The sequence below is a fragment of the Rhinoraja longicauda genome, chromosome 11, assembly GCF_053455715.1.
Source record: "Rhinoraja longicauda isolate Sanriku21f chromosome 11, sRhiLon1.1, whole genome shotgun sequence".
NCBI lineage: Eukaryota > Metazoa > Chordata > Chondrichthyes > Rajiformes > Arhynchobatidae > Rhinoraja > Rhinoraja longicauda.
The window spans coordinates 14,439,354-14,457,430 of NC_135963.1; the positions used below are offsets into that span (position 1 = coordinate 14,439,354).

Consider the following 18,077-nt stretch of genomic DNA (forward strand, 5'->3'; position numbering starts at 1 on the left):
CTCTCTCTCCTCTCTCTCTCCTCTCTTTCTCTCTCTCTCTCTCTCTCTCTCTCTCTCTCCTCTCTCCTCTCTCTCTCTCTCCTCTCTTCCAGCTCTCCTCCTCGCCCTCCTCCTCACTATTCCAGTCTTGAAGAAGGGCTCCGACCTGAAATGTCAGTCCTTTCCCTCCACAGGTGCTGCCTGACCCTCCCACTGAGCCTGAGCTCCTCCAGCACCTTGTGTTGTGTTGGGCTTGAGTCAAGGCCCCAGCGGAGCAGATCCTTGTGTCTCCCATCAGAAGCAGCATGTGAACAGCTGAGGAGACTATTTCCATGACCAAAAGCTTTCCTGCCACCGGCTGATGCTCACCGGTGGAACAGTAGGAGCGGAGCAGAGCAGTGACTGGGGGAAATGCGTCTTCCTCTGTCAGATTCAACCCTCCATCGCCTCGCCTCGCACCCACTGGACTACAATTCCCAGAGTTCCGGGCGAGCGGCGGCAGACCGTTTCCGGTTAGGCGGAGTCTGGACTTCCGGTCGGTATCCATGGTAACGGCGTTATTTACAGAGCAGAGCAGAGCAGAGAAGCAGTGGCAGTGCTGCAGATAGACTGAGTGTGTTGGAGGAAAAGACAGAGAGAGAGGGAGAGAGAGAGAGGGATAGAGAGAGGGATAGAGGGAGGGAGATAGGGAGAGAGAGGGAGAGAGAGGGAGGGAGAGAGGGAGGGAGAGAGAGACAAGTGAGTGCGATAAGGAGGGAGAAAGAGAGAGAGATCATAGTGACTATTGCAGAGAGAGAGAGAGAGAGAGAGAGAGAGAGAGATAAAGAGATAAAGAGAGAGAGAGGGGGAGACAAGAGAGCGATAAGGAGAGAGAGAGAGAGAGGGAGGGAGAGAGGGAGAGAGACAAGGGAGTGCGATAAGGAGAGAAAGAGAGAGAGATCATAGACTATTGCAGAGAGAGAGAGAGAGAGAGGCAGTCAGATAGACAAAATATAGGGTGTGATAGAGGTGGAGAGATACAGAAGGGAGCGAGGAGTGCGATAGACAGAGTTAGGTACAGTGTTGGAAGCGTAGAGAATAATAAAGCAAACGAAGGAAGCCTGATTGAAAGTGAAAGTGTGAGAAATAGAAAGGATTTAAGAGAGATAAATTAGGTTACAGTGAGAGAGGAGTGGGAGAAAGTGTGATACAGGGATACAATGAGAAAGAGATTGTTTTAGACAAAGAGGAAGAAGCATAATGTGACATTCAGAATTGGACAGAGCAACGATAGAGATTATAATTGATTGAGATAGAGACAGGGGTGTGTGATAGAATACAATAGACAGCAAGAAAGTGACAGAGAAAGCGTAAAAAGGACTTCCACAGACAGGGCGTGTGTGATAGAGAGAATGCATTGAAATTGTTGTACTCTAGAGATAAAGAGAGGGCAAGTTAGAGGGGCAGAGGATGTTGAGGGAGCATTGTAGTAGGCGAGGGTTTTTGTGAGAGCACGCTATATTTTAGGCATAGACGTCCTTAAAACGAGACAAAGTTGCTTGAGCGAGATTCTGTGCCTCAGATAGAAGTGGAGATAATCCTAAAGAATTTATGACAGATAGAAGATATATGAGAGGTTATGTGAAAAAGATGTAGAGCATAATAGGAATGATAACTAGAAAGGCATAGAGTATGTAACAAAAAGCAACTGTTTATCAAGAAAGTGTAAGAGCATTAGATATACAGTGTATAAAGAGTAAAGACAACAAAAATGTACAGCAGAGAAAAAAAAACCAAAGTGCATTAGGGATATGTTGATGTAGATTATTTGAATACTAAAAGTACAGCTGAAGAAAACAATATTAAAAGAGAGAGATCTATCTAATTGTCCACCATGACAACAACGCCAATAGTTCAGGCCCATCATATCTTTGGGTTTCATGGCTCTGTTGCCAATAATGTTTTATATTTTGATGATCAAAGCATTATATATCCTTCTGGGAGTGGCTGTGTGCGTTACAACGTTGACCAAAAATGGCAGAAATTCATCACAGGTAAGAAGTTTTTTTTGTACTCAGAAACATTTGGATTATTAAGGGCAGGAGATTGGGCCCTCCCTTCATTTACCCCTGCACATTTATTGCATTTCCCAATAGTTATATCAGATAACTACAAACTTTACTTATTTGTGGAGGAAATCGAGTTTTGAACAGCCCAAAGGCATTTTCATGTACAAATATAATTTATATATGGAAGTATTATAGACTTTTGGAAATAGAGTTCTGTTGTTAAAAATAGACATTCAATCACTGGATTTTCAGTGGCACGTTAGAAGAATTTGATAGGGTGGATTTTTGGTTCCACTTCTGAACATTTGGATTTAGCTAACTCTGAAAAATGAAAAAAAAACAATATTCGTCCACTCCTGAAGGAAGACAGTGTTCAATGAAAAAGTCAGCATGCATTTTTGCCTCACTTATCTTCAGTTAAAAATCATTTTGGTGAATTCCAAAATTTATTCTGAACTATATTTTATTTCAAACCTTAATCTAACATCCTTCGGGCATTTTTGAAGAAAGACTTTTGATTTCCAATGCCTGTGCACCGAGTGGAAAAAAATATTTATTAAATTGAACAGAATGCAATAGGAGTTAATCTTTGAATAAAATTACATGATATTTACCTAGAATATGTGTTTCAACATACAGTATTGCTTCAACCACCTTGAAAAAAACTTGCCACCAGATAGCATATTATAATGGCTACAGATCAATAAGGTATGCCACTGGCACAAATGTTGTCATTGAGTAAGAGCCACTATGAAAGGTTGCAGCTGCCATAACCATTCAATGGCAGTTGAAAAAATCCTTTTAATAACATGGCCAATTAACACAAAAGACAACAAATGTTGGAAATGCTGAAAGTCAGGCAGAAAAAAGAAATAGTCAACATAGTGTGAATTCTGACAAAGGGTCACAGACCCGAAATGCGTACAGTTTCTCTTTCTACAGATCTAGCGTGACTTGTGGAGAAAGACCTGCATTTTCCATTTTTGTTTCTGATTACCAGCATTAACAGTTTTATTTTGATTTTCATGGCCAATTAATTCCTGGTAAACTACTCTTGAGCTTGACATTAAAGTACATTCATGTTGTAAACTAGACAAAAGTACTTGCATTTATTCTGCAATGACTTTGCTGAAAAGATTTACTAAATGTTGGCAATGGGTAATATTTATTTACAAGTATTGGTAGAAATAACCTCGAAAATGATTTTTTTTAAATGAGCCACAATTCATATTGAGCTTCCTAAGTGAAAAAATATTTGGGATTTTTTAATTTTTCTGAACATACACCATGACCATCTGAACTTTGATTTGCAACCAGGGTCTGTGCATTTAAAACATGGGGTTGGGTGGTGGAATGTCATTTAAGGAAAAATTCTTCATTTTTGTTTCTTCCTATAATTCAAACTTACCTTGATTAAAAGTGAACATCGCTCTCACGTAGTCAACCATAGCAGCTGGGATGACTCACTTTTACATTGGAAGAAGCTTACCTCAGTGTACCTGAGCACGAAATACAAACAGAAAGTGCTTGAAATACTCACTCAGCAGGTCATGCAGCATCAGATGATGGGACGTTGAGCTGAAAGTTTATCTGTTTCTCTTTCCACAGATGCTGCCTGATCTGCTGAGTAGTTCCAGCAATTTTGTTTCAATTTCAGATTTCCAGCTTCTGCATTTTTGTTCTGATTTTCATCACGTGAGCTTGATCTAGATCTGTGTGGAACGACATGCAACAAATTATATTTTTCAATCCAGCTCACTACTTGTCAGGAGTTATGGGGAGAAGGCAGAAGAAAGAGGTGTAGAGGGAAAGATAGATTTTTTTAGATTTTAGATTTAGAGATACAGCGCGGAAACAGGTCCATCGGCCCACCGAGTCCGCGCCGCCCAGCGATCCCCGCACATTAACACTATCCTACACAATACACTAGGGACAATTTTTACATTTACCCAGTCAATTAACCTACATACCTGTACGTCTTTGGAGTGTGGGAGGAAACCAAAGATCTCGGAGAAAACCCACGCAGGTCACGGGGAGAACATACAAACTCCGTACAGACGGCGCCCGTAGTCAGGATCAAACCTGAGTCTCCGGCGCTGCATTCGCTGTAAGGCAGCAACTCTACCGCTGCACCACCGTGCCGCCTCACTATGATCAGCCATGATTGAATGGCGGAGTAGACTTGAAGGGCCAAATTACCTAATTCTGTTCCTATCACTTATGAATTTATCAACTTATGAACTACTGTACTTTCTGACTCTTAGTTCTACATTCCTTTTCAAGAGAGAAAATGTAAAATTTTATTTCTGACGTGGCCAATTCATATCATACTTCTTCAATGTTTGATATGTTAATCAATAATCTGTATTACATTGAACAGGTTCGGAGAAAAGCCAAGAAATACTGGCTCTTGCTTTAAGTCCCAATCGACGATATCTAGCCATTTCGGAAAAAGGAGAAAAAGCCACCGTGAGCATTTATGATATACAGCATGAACAAAGTAGAAAGAGGAAGTCACTTAGTGTGAATGATCTACAAGCCCAAGAGTTCGTCAGTATTGCCTTCTCACCAGACTCCAAATACTTGATTGCACAGTCTGGACAACCGGACTGGACACTGATATACTGGTTATGGAAGAAACAAAAAATCATAGGTGTCATGAAAACTACCACCAATGCAAACCCAATTTACCAGGTAATTTTAACAAATTCCAAACAGCGGCTTGTGATACCATATTTTTGACAAAAAATGATTTTTGAGAAAGGTGACAACTAAGTTCAAACAAAAATGTTTCTAACTTGCAAAGATATGCATCTATTCCTGGTCTCCCAATCTACCTCATTGCAGTCCTTGCACTTTTTTAAAATCTGCATTTTCTGAGTAGTGGTAACAATATAGTCTACACTCTTGCTCCCTTTCTCTTTAGTACTACATGTTGTACTCTTGTATGGTATCATTGCACTCGTGTATGGTATGACTTGCTTGGATAATGTAGGTATGTAGGTTAATTGACTGGGTAAATGTAAAAATTGTCCCTAGTGGGTGTAGGATAGTGTTAATGTACGGGGATCGCTGGGCGGCGCGGACTTGGTGGGCCGAAAAGGCCTGTTTCCGCGCTGTATATATATGATATGATATGATATGATAATGTCCAAACACTACATCTTGGTGCACATGATAATAATAATAATAAACCAAACCAAATCAAATGAAACCAAATCAAACTATCGGATTTTTTTAAGAAAACAATCATAGTAGTGCACAATTTGGTTTCATGAAACACTGCTGAAAGTTGCAAAGTAGAAGGGAAGGTTCGAGAAAGTGCAAAATATTACAATTTTCAATGTATAACAACCTGTGACACAAAATGTTTCTATGACTTTTAATTCGATTTCCAACGATCTAAAGTTGTCCATATTTGTTTCTCCTGAAAAATGCTCCAAATGAGTATTTTCTCATAAAGTAACTGTAATAACTATTAACAAGACCCAAGTGGTTGTTTACTTTGATTTAAGTAAACCTGGGAATATTAGCCTGGGATTTCAGTATGATTATTACATTGTCATAATTGAGACACCAGAAAACCTTTTATTTTTCCTGAGATGAATCCATCAACCAGTTGGTCTGAAGTGTGCTGCTTGTGGGCGTACTAATGCAAAAAAGACAAATGTTTCATTGATATTGCTTACTAATAGCATTAGGAAAACAGAGTCCCTCTGCCACTGTGAGGTCTTGTTGGACCGCGCTCTTAAATTATTTCCACGGGCCAGTAGTTTTATCATGATGGTACGTGTACCAGCACTTTTATGTCTACATAATAAGCACTGGCACAGGCCAAAAGGACACAAAGTGTGGGAGCAACGCAGTAGGTCTGGCAGCATCGCTGGAGTACATGGATAGGTGACATTTCGGGTCGAGATCCTTCCTCAGAAGAAGGGTCTCAACCCGAAACATCACCTATCCATGTTCTCCAGAGATGCTGCCAGACCTGCTGAGTTACTACTGTACTTTGTGTCTTTTTGTGTATTAACCACCATCTACATACCATTCCTTATTTCTACATACTGGCACAGGCCACTCTTCTAAATAAATCTTGGAGCCTCCTCGTTCCACAGATGCTGTGGCTTAACTAATGTTTTTACGGAGGCTGTGTTTTCATTTTTAACGTGTTTCTGAATGATTGCAGTTTGTAGTGTGCCAGTTGACCTGTGATATGCAACGCATCGGTGTGCCTGCAGCCCAGTTAGTTACTTTTCACCACTGCCTGACTCAGATCCGTTGAAAATTGAGGAGGATGCATTGCAATGCTTTATTTTGTGACGTATCTGATAATACTTCTTTCTACCTATTCCTATTCTGCCTTCTAAATTGAAAGATATTCTTCATGTTTTATCTTCAAGGATTGAATGTATTTTGACAAGAATTGAAAATACATAGTGTGACGTGGACCACATGTTATAGATTTCACCCATAAAACGTGAAATGTCATATAGCCTATTAAATGTATCATGATGTGAAAATGTGACTGTAAATGTGGACTGTACTGTACTGTACTGTAAACACTGATTAGTAATTCTCTTTTTGGGTTTAGGTCAGTTTTAACCCTCAGGATAATGCACAGATCTGCGTGGTTGGGGATGGTGTTTTGAAACTGTTGCGATTTTCTGATGGAAATCTCAAACAAACAAATTTCCAAAAACTAGAGTTGCAAAACTTTCTTACACATGCTTGGATGTCTGAAGATCGCATCATTGTTGGCACTGATTTGGGGAGACTTTACCTGTTTGAGTTGGCAGAACTGCGCTGGGAGTACAAAATAACATTAGATCACAGGTACAGTTGGAGTGGATATCAAATAAGTGAATGCACTGTGTATTAATATTTGCCTGCTAACTATAGAATATGTATCTCTCATCAAGATAATTGCTAGTTTTAATTTAGTGTGGTGTAGTTTAGTTTATTGTCACGTGTACTGAGGTACAGTGAAAAGCTTTTATTATGTGCTAACCAGACAGCGGAAAGATAATACATGATTACAATCGAGCCATTCCACAGTGTACAGATACATGATAAAGGGGAATTACGTTCAGTGCAAGATAAAGTCCAGTAAAGTCTGATCAAAGAAAGTCAGAGGGTCTCCAATAAGGTAGATAGTAGCTCAAGAATGCTCTCTAGTGGTTGGTAGGATGGTTCAGTTGCCTGATAACAGCTGGGAAGAAACTGTCCCTGAATGTGGAGGTGTGAGCTTTCACACCTATACCTCTTGCCCGAGAGGAGAGGGTAGAAGATGGAGTGGCCGGGGTGCGGCTTATGCTTGATTATGCTGGTGGCCTTGCCGCGGCAGCGTGAGGTGCAAATAGTATCAATGGAAGAGAGGTTGGTTTGTCTAATGGTCTGGGCTGCATCCACAATTCTCTGCAATTACTTGCTGTCTTGGATGGAGTTGTTCCCATATCATGCAGTAATATTGTCCAGGATGTTGTTAAGCTGGAATGAGTGCAAGGATGTTGCCAGGACTTAAGAGTCTGAGCTATAGGGAGAGGTTGGGCATGCTAGAACTTTATTCCTTGGAACACAGGAGGATGAGGGGTGATCTTATAGAGGTGTATAAGATCATGAGGGGAATATATGGGATGAATGCACAGAGCTTTTTAACCAGAGTAGGGGCCTGGATAGAGTGGATGTGGAGTGGATTTTCCACTAGTGGGAGAGTCTAGGACCAGAGGTCATAGCCTCAGAATTAAAGGATGTTCCTTCAGGAAGGAGATGAGGAGGAATTTCTTTAGTTAGAGGGTGGTGAATCTGTGGAATTCATTGCCACAGAAGGCTGTGGAAGCCAAGTCAATGGATATTTTTAAGGCAGAGATGGATAGATTCTTGATTAGTATTTGATTAATTGGAACCTAAGGGCAACTTTTTCACACAGAGGGTGGTAGGTATATGGAATGAGCGACCAGAGGAGGTAGTTGAGGCACATACTATAACAGCATTTAAAAGACAATTGGACAGGGACATGGATAGAAAAGGTTGAGAGGGATATGGACCATGCATTCAGGTAGGACTAGTGTAGATTGGGCATCTTGATCAGCATGGGCCTGTTTCTGTGCTATATATCTTTCATTTCACTGCACATCGTGTATGTGTATGTGACCAATAAACTTGACTTGACTATCTCAATGGCTCTAACATCAGATTGTGTTTTCAATGACCATCATTAGTTTGAAAATGGTACAATTTCCATGGAGACTTAGACTCTATGGAAAAAATTGACTGATGTTTGAGGTAAATCCAATATTTGCACACAGATCATTGATTGTGAAATTATATTTAATGCTTGCAATAACTGAAGAATAGTGTATAATTCAAAATAGCAATTAATTCAGTGTAAATACAGTTAGTAGATCAGCTTGTAATTAACGTTAACTGAGAACATGTCAAGCTTTTGAAATGAGCATATGTGTTTAAGGAATATTTTCTAGTATTTTAAACAATTTTTGGTCAAAATATTCATTTTTAATACTTCTTTTTTTTTATTGTGTTTGGATTATCCATTGATTAAGGTATTCTTTTGTAACAATTATTACAGAATACATTAGGGTAATACTGTATTTCCTGCCCCACAGACTATCTGGCCCCATAGGCCAGATGCCTCCACCTCCACCCCCTCAAGCCAAGGTTACATCAATAACAATATTTTCCAAAGGGTTCATATGTGCTGCTGGACCTGCTGTCGTGTATATGTTTGAAAGAGCAGAGGAGAAGGATGCTTTTAAGAAAACCAGAATGATTAGGGTGAGTTCCACAATAAAATAGGACAGTTAATGCATAACAAAAGTGATTAAAACAACCATTAACTCCAGTACTGTCTGCATTTTGAGGAATTGGGAGCTGTTTATGCTAGTTGAGTCTAAATGTTTGAAGGTCACAATGTATCTTTGAAATGAATGAATGAATAAGTGAATGAATGGTACAGGCCTTTCGGCCCACCGAGTTTACCAACTATCGATCACCAGTTCAAACTAGTTCTATGTTATCCCTGTTTCGCATCCACTCAGTACAGGCCAGAGGAAATTTACAGAGGCCAATTAATCTACAAACATCACATATTTGGGTTGTTTGTCATATCTTGTACATCATATGGCAACCAGATTTTGACCTATTTTGGTGGAATGTCTTTGTATGACCACTCATAATCACTGCAACCTCACCCACCTGGTCCACATTTACCCAGAGTACTGCACACTTGGCTGTCAGTTTCAACAACACTTAAGGAGCCCAACAGCATATAGACAGAGCAGCCTGCTTTATAGGCCTCATGCATAACCGTTCCCAAACTTCACTACCCTATCGCACAGTGTTAGCCATTTGTATCATCTGCAGGATGCACTGCAAAAACTCACCAAGTCTCCTTACACGGCATCTTCCAAACCCACTGCCTCTACCAGCCAGAAGGACATGGGCAGTGCCCTTCAAGCCACGCATCCTCGTGTTTTAGAAATATATCACCATTCCTTCAACGTCACTGGATCAAACACCTGGAACACGCTCCCTAACGTCAGTGTGGGTATACCAACATGTCAAAGAATACAATGGTTCAAGAAAACAGTTCACCACCAACTTTTCATGGGAAATTAGGGATGAGCAATTAAATGCTGGGTCAACTCACAAAGCCCGCATCCCTTAAATGAATTAAAAAATAATCTTAGGTCTAATGACTCGATCGTGCAGGGAACTATTGGTGAAGTTAAACCGGCTAAATGCAGAATGCTTTCCAAGAGACAATGATGGTAAATTTCTCATCAGTTGTTCAGTTAAACGCAGGCTTTTGAATATGGCTTTAGAGCACAAAGTTTATTTGCAGTTAAATGTGAAAACTCTAACCCACCAGATAGAGTCTATCATTCCAAATGCAATATGAGAATGGTTAAATAGACAATCCTTTGTAGAGTGCCTCCGAGATGGATTCTTCGAGCAGCTTGTACTGGAGCCTACCAGAGAGAAGGCAATCCTGGATTTAGTGTTGTCCAATGAACCAGGTTTAATGAGGGAACTTAAAGTAAAGGAACCACTTGGAGGTAGTGACCATAATATGATTAGTTTTAATCTGCAATTTGAGAGGGAGAAGGTTAAATCAGAAGTGTCAATGTTGCAGTTGAACAAAGGGGACTCTGAAGGCAGGAGAGAGGAGCTAGCCAAGGTCGACTGGAAAAGGATCCTAGCAGGAATGACGGTGGAACAGCAATGGCAGGAATTTCTGGGCATAATCCAGAAGCTGCAGGATCATTTCATTTAAAAGAGGAAGAAAGATTCTGAGGGGAGTAAGAGGCGACTGTGGCTGACAAGGGAAGTTAGGGATGGAATAAAACTAAAAGAAAAGTTGAATAACATAGCAAAGAGTAGTGGGAAGCTAGAGGATTGGGGAACTTTCAAAGGACAACAGAAGGTAACAAAACGGGCAATACGGGCTCAAAACATGAAGTACGTGGGGAAGCTGGCCAAGAATAGAAAGAAGGACAGTAAAAGCTTTAGGTATGTTAAGAGACAAGGGTTAATAAAGACAAATGTGGGTACCTTTGAAGGCAGAAATGGGTTAAATTATTATGGGTAACAAGGAAATAGCAGAAGAGTTGAACAGGTACCTTGGATCTGTCTTCACTAAGGAAGACACAAACAATCGCCCAGATGTACTAGAGGACAGAGGATCTAAGGAGACAGAGGAAATGAAAGAAATTTGCATTAGGTGAGAAATAGTATTGGGTAGACTGATGGGACTGAAGACTGATAAATCCCCAGGGCCTGATGGTCTGCATCCCAGGGTACTCAAAGAGGTGGCTCTATAAATCGTGGACGCATTGGTGATCATTTTCCAATGTTCAATAGATTCAGGATCAATTCCTGTGGATTGGAGGGTAGCTAATGTTATCCCACTTTTCAAGAAAGGAGCGAGAGAGAAAATGGGGAATTATAGACCAGTTAGCCTGTCATTGGTGGTGGGGAAGTTGCTGGAGTCAATTATTAAAGAGGTTATAATGGCGCATTTGGATAGCAGTAAAAGGATTGGTCCAAGTCAGCATGGATTTATGAAGGGGAAATCCTGCTTGACTAATCTTCTGGAATTTTTTGAGGATGTGCCAAGTAAAATGGATGATGGAGAGTCAGTGGATGTAGTGTATCTAGACTTTCAGAAAGCCTTTGATAAGGTCCCACACAGGAGATTGGTGAGCAAAATTAGAGCACACAGTATTGGGGATAGAGTATTGACATGGATAGAGAATTGGTTGGCAGACAGGAAGCAGAGAGTAGGAATAAATGGGTCCTTTTCAGAATGGCAGGCAGTGGCGAGTGGAGTGCCGCAAGGCTCGGTGCTGAGGCCGCAACTATTTACAATATATATTAATGATTTGGATGATGGAATTAGAAGTAACACTAGTAAGTTTGCAGATGACACAAAGCTGGGTGGCAGTGTGAATTGCGAAGAGGATGTTGGGAGGTTGCAGGGTGACTTGGACAGGTTGAGTGAGTGGGCAGATGCATGGCAGATGCAGTATAATGTAGATAAATGTGAGGTTATCCACTTTGGCGACAAAAATAAGGAGGCAGATTACTATCTCAATGAGAGTTAGATAGAGCTCTAGGGGCTAGTGAAATCAAGGGACATGGGGGGAAGGCAGGCACGGGTTATTGATTGGGGACGATCAGCCATGATCACAATGAATGGCGGTGCTAGCTCGAAGGGCCGAATAGCCTCCTCCTGTGCCTATTTTCTATGTTTCTATGTGTCAGATTAGGTAAAGGGGAAGTGCAATGAGACCTGGGTGTCCTTGTACACCAGTCACTGAAAGTAAGCGTGCAGGTACAGCAGGCAGTGAAGAAAGCTAATGGCATGTTGGCCTTCATAAAGGGAGGATTTCAGTATAGGAGTAAAGAGGTCCTTCTGCAGTTGTATAGGGCCCTGTTGAGACCACATCTGGAGTATTGTGTGTAGTTTTGGTCTCCTAATTTGAGGAAGGACGTCCTTGCTATTGAGGCAGTGCAGCATAGGTTCACGAGGTTAATCCCCAGGATGACGGGACTATCATATGAGGAAAGATTGGAAAGACTGAGCTTGTATTCACTAGAGTTTAGTAGGATGAGAGGGGATCTTATAGAGACATATAAAATTATAAAAGGACTGGACAAGCTTGATGCAGGAAAAATGTTCCCAATGTTGGGGGAGTCCAGAACCAGGGGCCACAGTCCAAGAATAAAGGGGAGGCCATTTAAAACTGAGGTGAGAAGAAACTTTTTCCACCCAGAGAGTTGTGAATTTGTGGAATTCTCTGCCACAGAAGGTAGTGGAGGCCAATTCACTGGATGAATTTAAGAGTGTTAGATAGAGCTCTAGGGGCTAATGGAATCAAGGGATATGGGGAGAAGGCAGGCACAGGTTACTGATTGTGGATGATCAGCCATGATCACAATGAATGGCAGTGCTGGCTCAAAAGGCCAAATGGCTTCCTCCTGCACCTATTTTCTATGTTTCGATGTTTCTATGTTTCTCATTCTTGCCATGGATTTGATTGGCAAGGGTGTGTCAGAACAATAACCTAATTCAGTCTTCCATCGTCTCTAGAAGATTCTTTTTGTTGCATCTCTACTCATGTTTTCCTTTGCTCTTTATCAACATCCTATTATATATTTTTAATTAATATTTATTTATGTGAAATATCTGTTGCCCCCCCATCACTGTAGACTAAAAAAACTATGATTTTTTCAGATTCCACAAGATCCATTCAGTACAGATCCAACCCAAGCAGAACAACAGGAAATCTTAACTCTGTGTCTTAGCCCCTCAGAAGAGATTCTAATTGCCAGCACCAACAAAAATCAACTGTATAGCATCATATTATCTGCTGCAGAAACAAGCAAGGTAAGCTACACTAGAATAACAAGGTTAGTTTAAAGTGAGCACTCAACAATCAGAAATGAGCAGCACAAAATTAAGTTTAAATATAACGTAAACAAGATGTCAATATTTTTTAAATTAGTTAAGAATTGAAATCTGGTGATTTAATGAAGTTATAAACTCTTGCCCAACAATTGTATTTTGCTGCATTATTCACACCCAGTCCATTTGGAAGCTGCAGTGGTATATTTATATTCTGTTTAACAGCATATTTTAAAGTTATATTTTGTGACATTTTTAACAGGGAGAAATGGCACAGTTTGAAATTCTTGCACAATCCTTTCACTCGAACATAATCACGGGTTTGGACATCTGCATTCGAAAACCGTTGTTTGTCACCAGTTCTGTAGATCGATCAATACGTTTGTGGAACTATGAGACTAAGTACGGAGTTTAGTTTCAAATGTGAATATTTAGGGAATAATGCTTCATAACTTTAACTATCCGTTAATAAATAGCATGGTTATGGGTTATTTATATGTAAATGTACAGTTATATGAACAGTTATTATTGTTATATGTACCGAGATACAGTAAAAAACTGCTTGCGTGCTACCCATTCAAATCATATTATGCATGAGAAAATTCAAGTCATACAGAAATAAGAAAGGTGGTGCAAAGAGAAAAATACCAGAGTGCAGAATATAGTATACACCATTTCAACATTACAGCTACAGAGAAAATGCAGATAAAAAACATGGCTGCAATGAGGTGGGTTGAGAGATCGGGACCACGGCCATCATTTATGAAATGTCTGTTCAGTAGTCTGATAACAGTGAGGAAGAAGCTAAGTAGCACGGTGGCACAGTGGTAGAGTTGCTGCCTTACAGCGCTTACAGCGCCAGAGATCCGGGTTGGATCCTGGATACGGGTGCTTGACTGTAAGTTTGTACCTTCTCCCCGTGACCTGCGCGGGTTTTCTCCTAGAACTTCAGTTTCCTCCCATACCCCAAAGAAGTACAGGTTTGTAGGTTAATTGGCTCGGTATAAATGTAAAAATGGTCTCTGGTGTAGGATAGTGTTGATATGCGGGGATTGCTGGTCGGTGCAGACTCGGAGGGGGGGAGATGGGGTGGGGGGGGGGGGGGTGGGAACAAGCAAGCATATCCAGGATGAAAATGGTCCTATGGATGTATATTTTAAAACTTCTGGACCTGGATTTAAATAAATCAATGCATCTGTTTAACATACTGTTAATTTAAATAGTCATATTTCTTGTTTGGGTCTGGGTGAACTCCTTCTCAATTATTTTTTTTTAACAATTACTTTAGTTGTTGGTTCTTCTTTCTTCTTCTAGTGTTTTAGAGCTTTATAAGGAGTTCCAGGAAGAAGCGTATAGTGTTTCTTTGCACCCGTCTGGCCTATATATTCTTGTTGGATTCTCTGACAAACTACGGCTTATGAACCTTCTAATTGATGATATCCGATCTTTCAGAGAATTCACAATTCGGAGTTGTCGAGAGGTCTGTATCTTATTGATGATATTGTTAGAATAAAATATGATATTAAATGTGAGTTCTATCAGGCTATCTGTCTCCAGGGTGTCTTAAAGGATCTATTCACTACAACAATTGGATTGGCTAAAAGGTACCGATAAAGAATCAGTTTTATTGTAGGAGCACACTACCAATTTTTTTTGTCTTTCAGTGTGATTTGATGAACATACTGAAGTAAAAAAGGTAACAGATGATGTTTAAATCTGCAACCATTGTAATAAGGTCATAAGTGATAGGAGTAGAATTAGGCCATTCGGCCCATCAAGACTACTTCCCCCATTCAATCATTGGCTGATCTATCTCCCCCTCCTAACCCCCTTCTCCTGCCTTCTCCCCATAACCTCTGACACATGTACTAATCAAAATTCTATCTATCTCTGCCTTAAAAATCTTCACTGACTTAGCCTCTACAGCCTTCTGTGACAAAAAAAATCCACAGATTCACCACCCTCTGACTAATGAAATTTCTCCTCACCTTCCTAAAAGAACGTCCTATAATTCTGAGGCTATGACCTCTGGTCTTAGACTCTCCCACTAGTGGAAATATCCTCTCCACATCCACTCGATCCAAGCCTTTCACTATTCTGTATGTTTCAATGAGGTCCCCCCTCAATCTTCTAAATTGCAGCGAGTTCAGGCCCAGTGCCGACAAATGCTCATCATAGGTTAACCTACTCATTCCTGGGATCATTTTTGCAAACCTTCTCTGGGCCCTCTCCAGAGCCAGCACATCCTTCCTCGGATATGATGCCCAAAATTGCTCACAATATTCCAAATGCGGCCTCATAGAGCCTCAGCATTACATTTCTGTTTTGTACACAAGCCCTCTTGAAATAAATGCTAGCATTGAGTTTGCTTTCTTTACTACCGATTCGACTTGCAGATGAACTTTTTGGGAATCCTGCACCAGCACTCCCAAGTCCCTTTGCACCTCTGATTTCTGGATTCTCTCCCCATTTAGAAAATAATCTACGCCTTTATTCCTGTTACCAAAATGCATGGCTCCACACTTTGCTACACTATATTCCATCTGCCACTTCTCTGCCCACTCTTCCAACCTGTCCAAGTCCTTATGCAGTCCCTGCTTTCTCTACACTACCTGCCCTTCCACCCATTTTCGTATCATCCGGATACTTGGCCCCAAAGCCTTCAATCCCCTCATCCAAATCATTATATACAAATCTGAATTTTTGTAAAATTATTGATACCATAATTTTATATCTCCTTCAAAAAAAAAACAGTGCTAAGAACACATTTCCTAATATCTAGAATCACAATACTCAACAACATACTGTTAGCTATTAACAAGAGAGGTTTTAAGTAGGTTCATGTATTTTTATTGAAATTTAATTAAATTTAAACCCTTTTATGGTGAGAACAGAAAACATGGAGGATTTTGATTTTGAAGGACCTTGAGTTTTCTGAATTTGTAAACAGATCTTTAATCTCACAATCATAGTATCATAGAAATCACAGCACAAAATCAGGCTCTTACTGCAAACCTTATCCATATTGATTGTGATGCCCATCTCTGCCAATCACATTTGCCTCATTAGGCCCACGTGCCTCCTTTCCTATCCAAGTACACGTTCAAGCGTTTTAAATGTTGTAATAATATGACTTCAGTTCCTCCTCTGGCAGCTCGTTCCAATCTCGTCTTATAACTACAATTCTCCATTCCAGGCAAAATCCTGGTGATTCTCTTTTGCATTCTCTCTGTTGCTACCAGATCCTTCAACAATAAAGTCTCCACAAACTAAATTCTTAGGGGCTTTTAAGGATGAGCAATAAATGCTAGCATTTCGTGGAATGACCAGCACCTAACAAATAAATACAATTGATAACTGGAACCATTTTGTAATTTACAATCTACTGTATTTATATTGTCATATTTGCAAATGCAGTTTCCCCCCACAGTTATGGTAATGCATTTAACTTTATTACTTTTATTTCAGTGTTCCTTCAGCCATGGTGGACACCTATTTGCAGTCGTGAATGGAAATGTCATCCACATTTATACCACCACCACATTTGAAAATCAGGTTAATCTCAAAGGCCACAATGGGAAGGTGAGAATCCGGTCAATTATAAAATCAAGTGGTTTTGTTTATTTATAATTTTCTTGCATCTTATGATTTGGATCCTGACATGGTGTCCTTGGATTTATGGACATTTTAAATCAAATGTCTGTTAACTTTGACATTGGTAAATTAAATCCAGTATTAGTAAGTAGGGTTGAGTCCAAAAGCAATTGCTATTTTTTGTTGTTGTAAGAGAATACGGGTACCATCAGATTACTGAATAAACTACTGTGATTAAGGCCACGTGATTATAACAATGGACTGTCAGGTAAAGGTAATACCAACTTCAGGAATATGAATATATTCAATGAAACATATGTAAACTTGTACGTGAATGCATAAGTCCATTAAAAAAGCTATAAGCAATGCCATTGATTGTATTAAAACGATGTTGATATGAGTTACAGTCCCTCTATCTTCCTGTCTCCACCTATATCCTTCCTTAGTCCCACCCCCCTGACATCAGTCTGAAGAAGGGTCTCGACCCGAAACGTCACCCATTCCTTCTCTCCTGAGATGCTGCCTGACCTCCAGCATTTTGTGAATAAATACCTTCGATTTGTACCAGCATCTGCAGTTATTATTTTATACTATGAGTTACAGTAAAGTATATTAATGATAACAGGAACCATGAAACAAATGTACATTTTAAATAGAGTTAAAAATGAGCTAAAGATCTATTTTATAAACTTTCATTGTTCTGCATAGGCAGTTGTAATGTAATCAACGGAAAGAGAAAATTGGGCTTACATCAGCAGCGGCAGTAAGGATGGCAGAGAGGCGCATTTGATAGAGCTGCTGCTTCATGGCACCAGAGACCCGGGTTTGATGCTGACCATAGGTGCTGACTGTGTGGAGTTTGCATGTTCTTCCTGTGGGTTTCCTCCGGGTGTACCGATTTCCTCACACATCCTAAAAACATAGGATTATAGGTTAATTGGCCTCTGTGAAATTGCACGTGAGGTGCAGGGAATTCATGAGTAAGTGGGTCTGAAGAAGGGTCCCGACCCGAAACGTCACCAATTCCATCTCTGCAAAGATGCTGCCTGTCCCGCTGAGTTACTCCAGCTTTTTGTGTCTATCTGCAACTACTTAGAACTATGCGATTGATGATCAATGGTCGGCATGGACTAGGTGGGCCAAAGGGCCTGTTCCCACGCTATATGGATTCTGACCATAAACTATCTCAACACCAATAACACCCTTTTTATGGCAATTTTATGAGATTGCGCATACACTAAGGAGTCTTAATGATCTTGAGAGGAATATGCAACCCACCTTTAAACCCAAAATATCATCTAATCTGCTTTTGCCACTTTCATATGCATCTGATATCCTCAAACATGCCCTTTTTAAGCCTCCAGACTTGATACTGCAATCCTGGCAGGTCTCTCAAGTTCTACTTTATATTAACCTTAAGGTCATCCAAAATCTTGTTTCCTCTTGACCTCTGAATGGTAGTTATGCTGGTTAAGTAACAATTTGAATTAAAAATTCTTTTTTAGTATAGTCTCTTCCTATCTCTGTCA

General features: G+C 40.2%; 1 protein-coding gene across 1 annotated transcript in view; it reads left to right on the forward strand.

Annotated features, from left to right (window-relative positions):
* Window positions 1-343: 343 nt before the first annotated feature.
* cfap57 (cilia and flagella associated protein 57) overlaps window positions 344-18,077 on the forward strand; it is a 44,456-nt gene continuing 26,722 nt past the window's right edge. Inside the window, exons 1-8 of the mRNA XM_078407917.1 lie at window positions 344-2,012; window positions 4,408-4,721; window positions 6,619-6,860; window positions 8,651-8,819; window positions 12,784-12,936; window positions 13,217-13,356; window positions 14,269-14,434; window positions 16,423-16,536. Coding sequence (XP_078264043.1) covers window positions 1,853-2,012; window positions 4,408-4,721; window positions 6,619-6,860; window positions 8,651-8,819; window positions 12,784-12,936; window positions 13,217-13,356; window positions 14,269-14,434; window positions 16,423-16,536 — 1,458 coding nt within the window. The 5' untranslated portion in view covers window positions 344-1,852. The remainder of the gene's footprint in view (window positions 2,013-4,407; window positions 4,722-6,618; window positions 6,861-8,650; window positions 8,820-12,783; window positions 12,937-13,216; window positions 13,357-14,268; window positions 14,435-16,422; window positions 16,537-18,077) is intronic.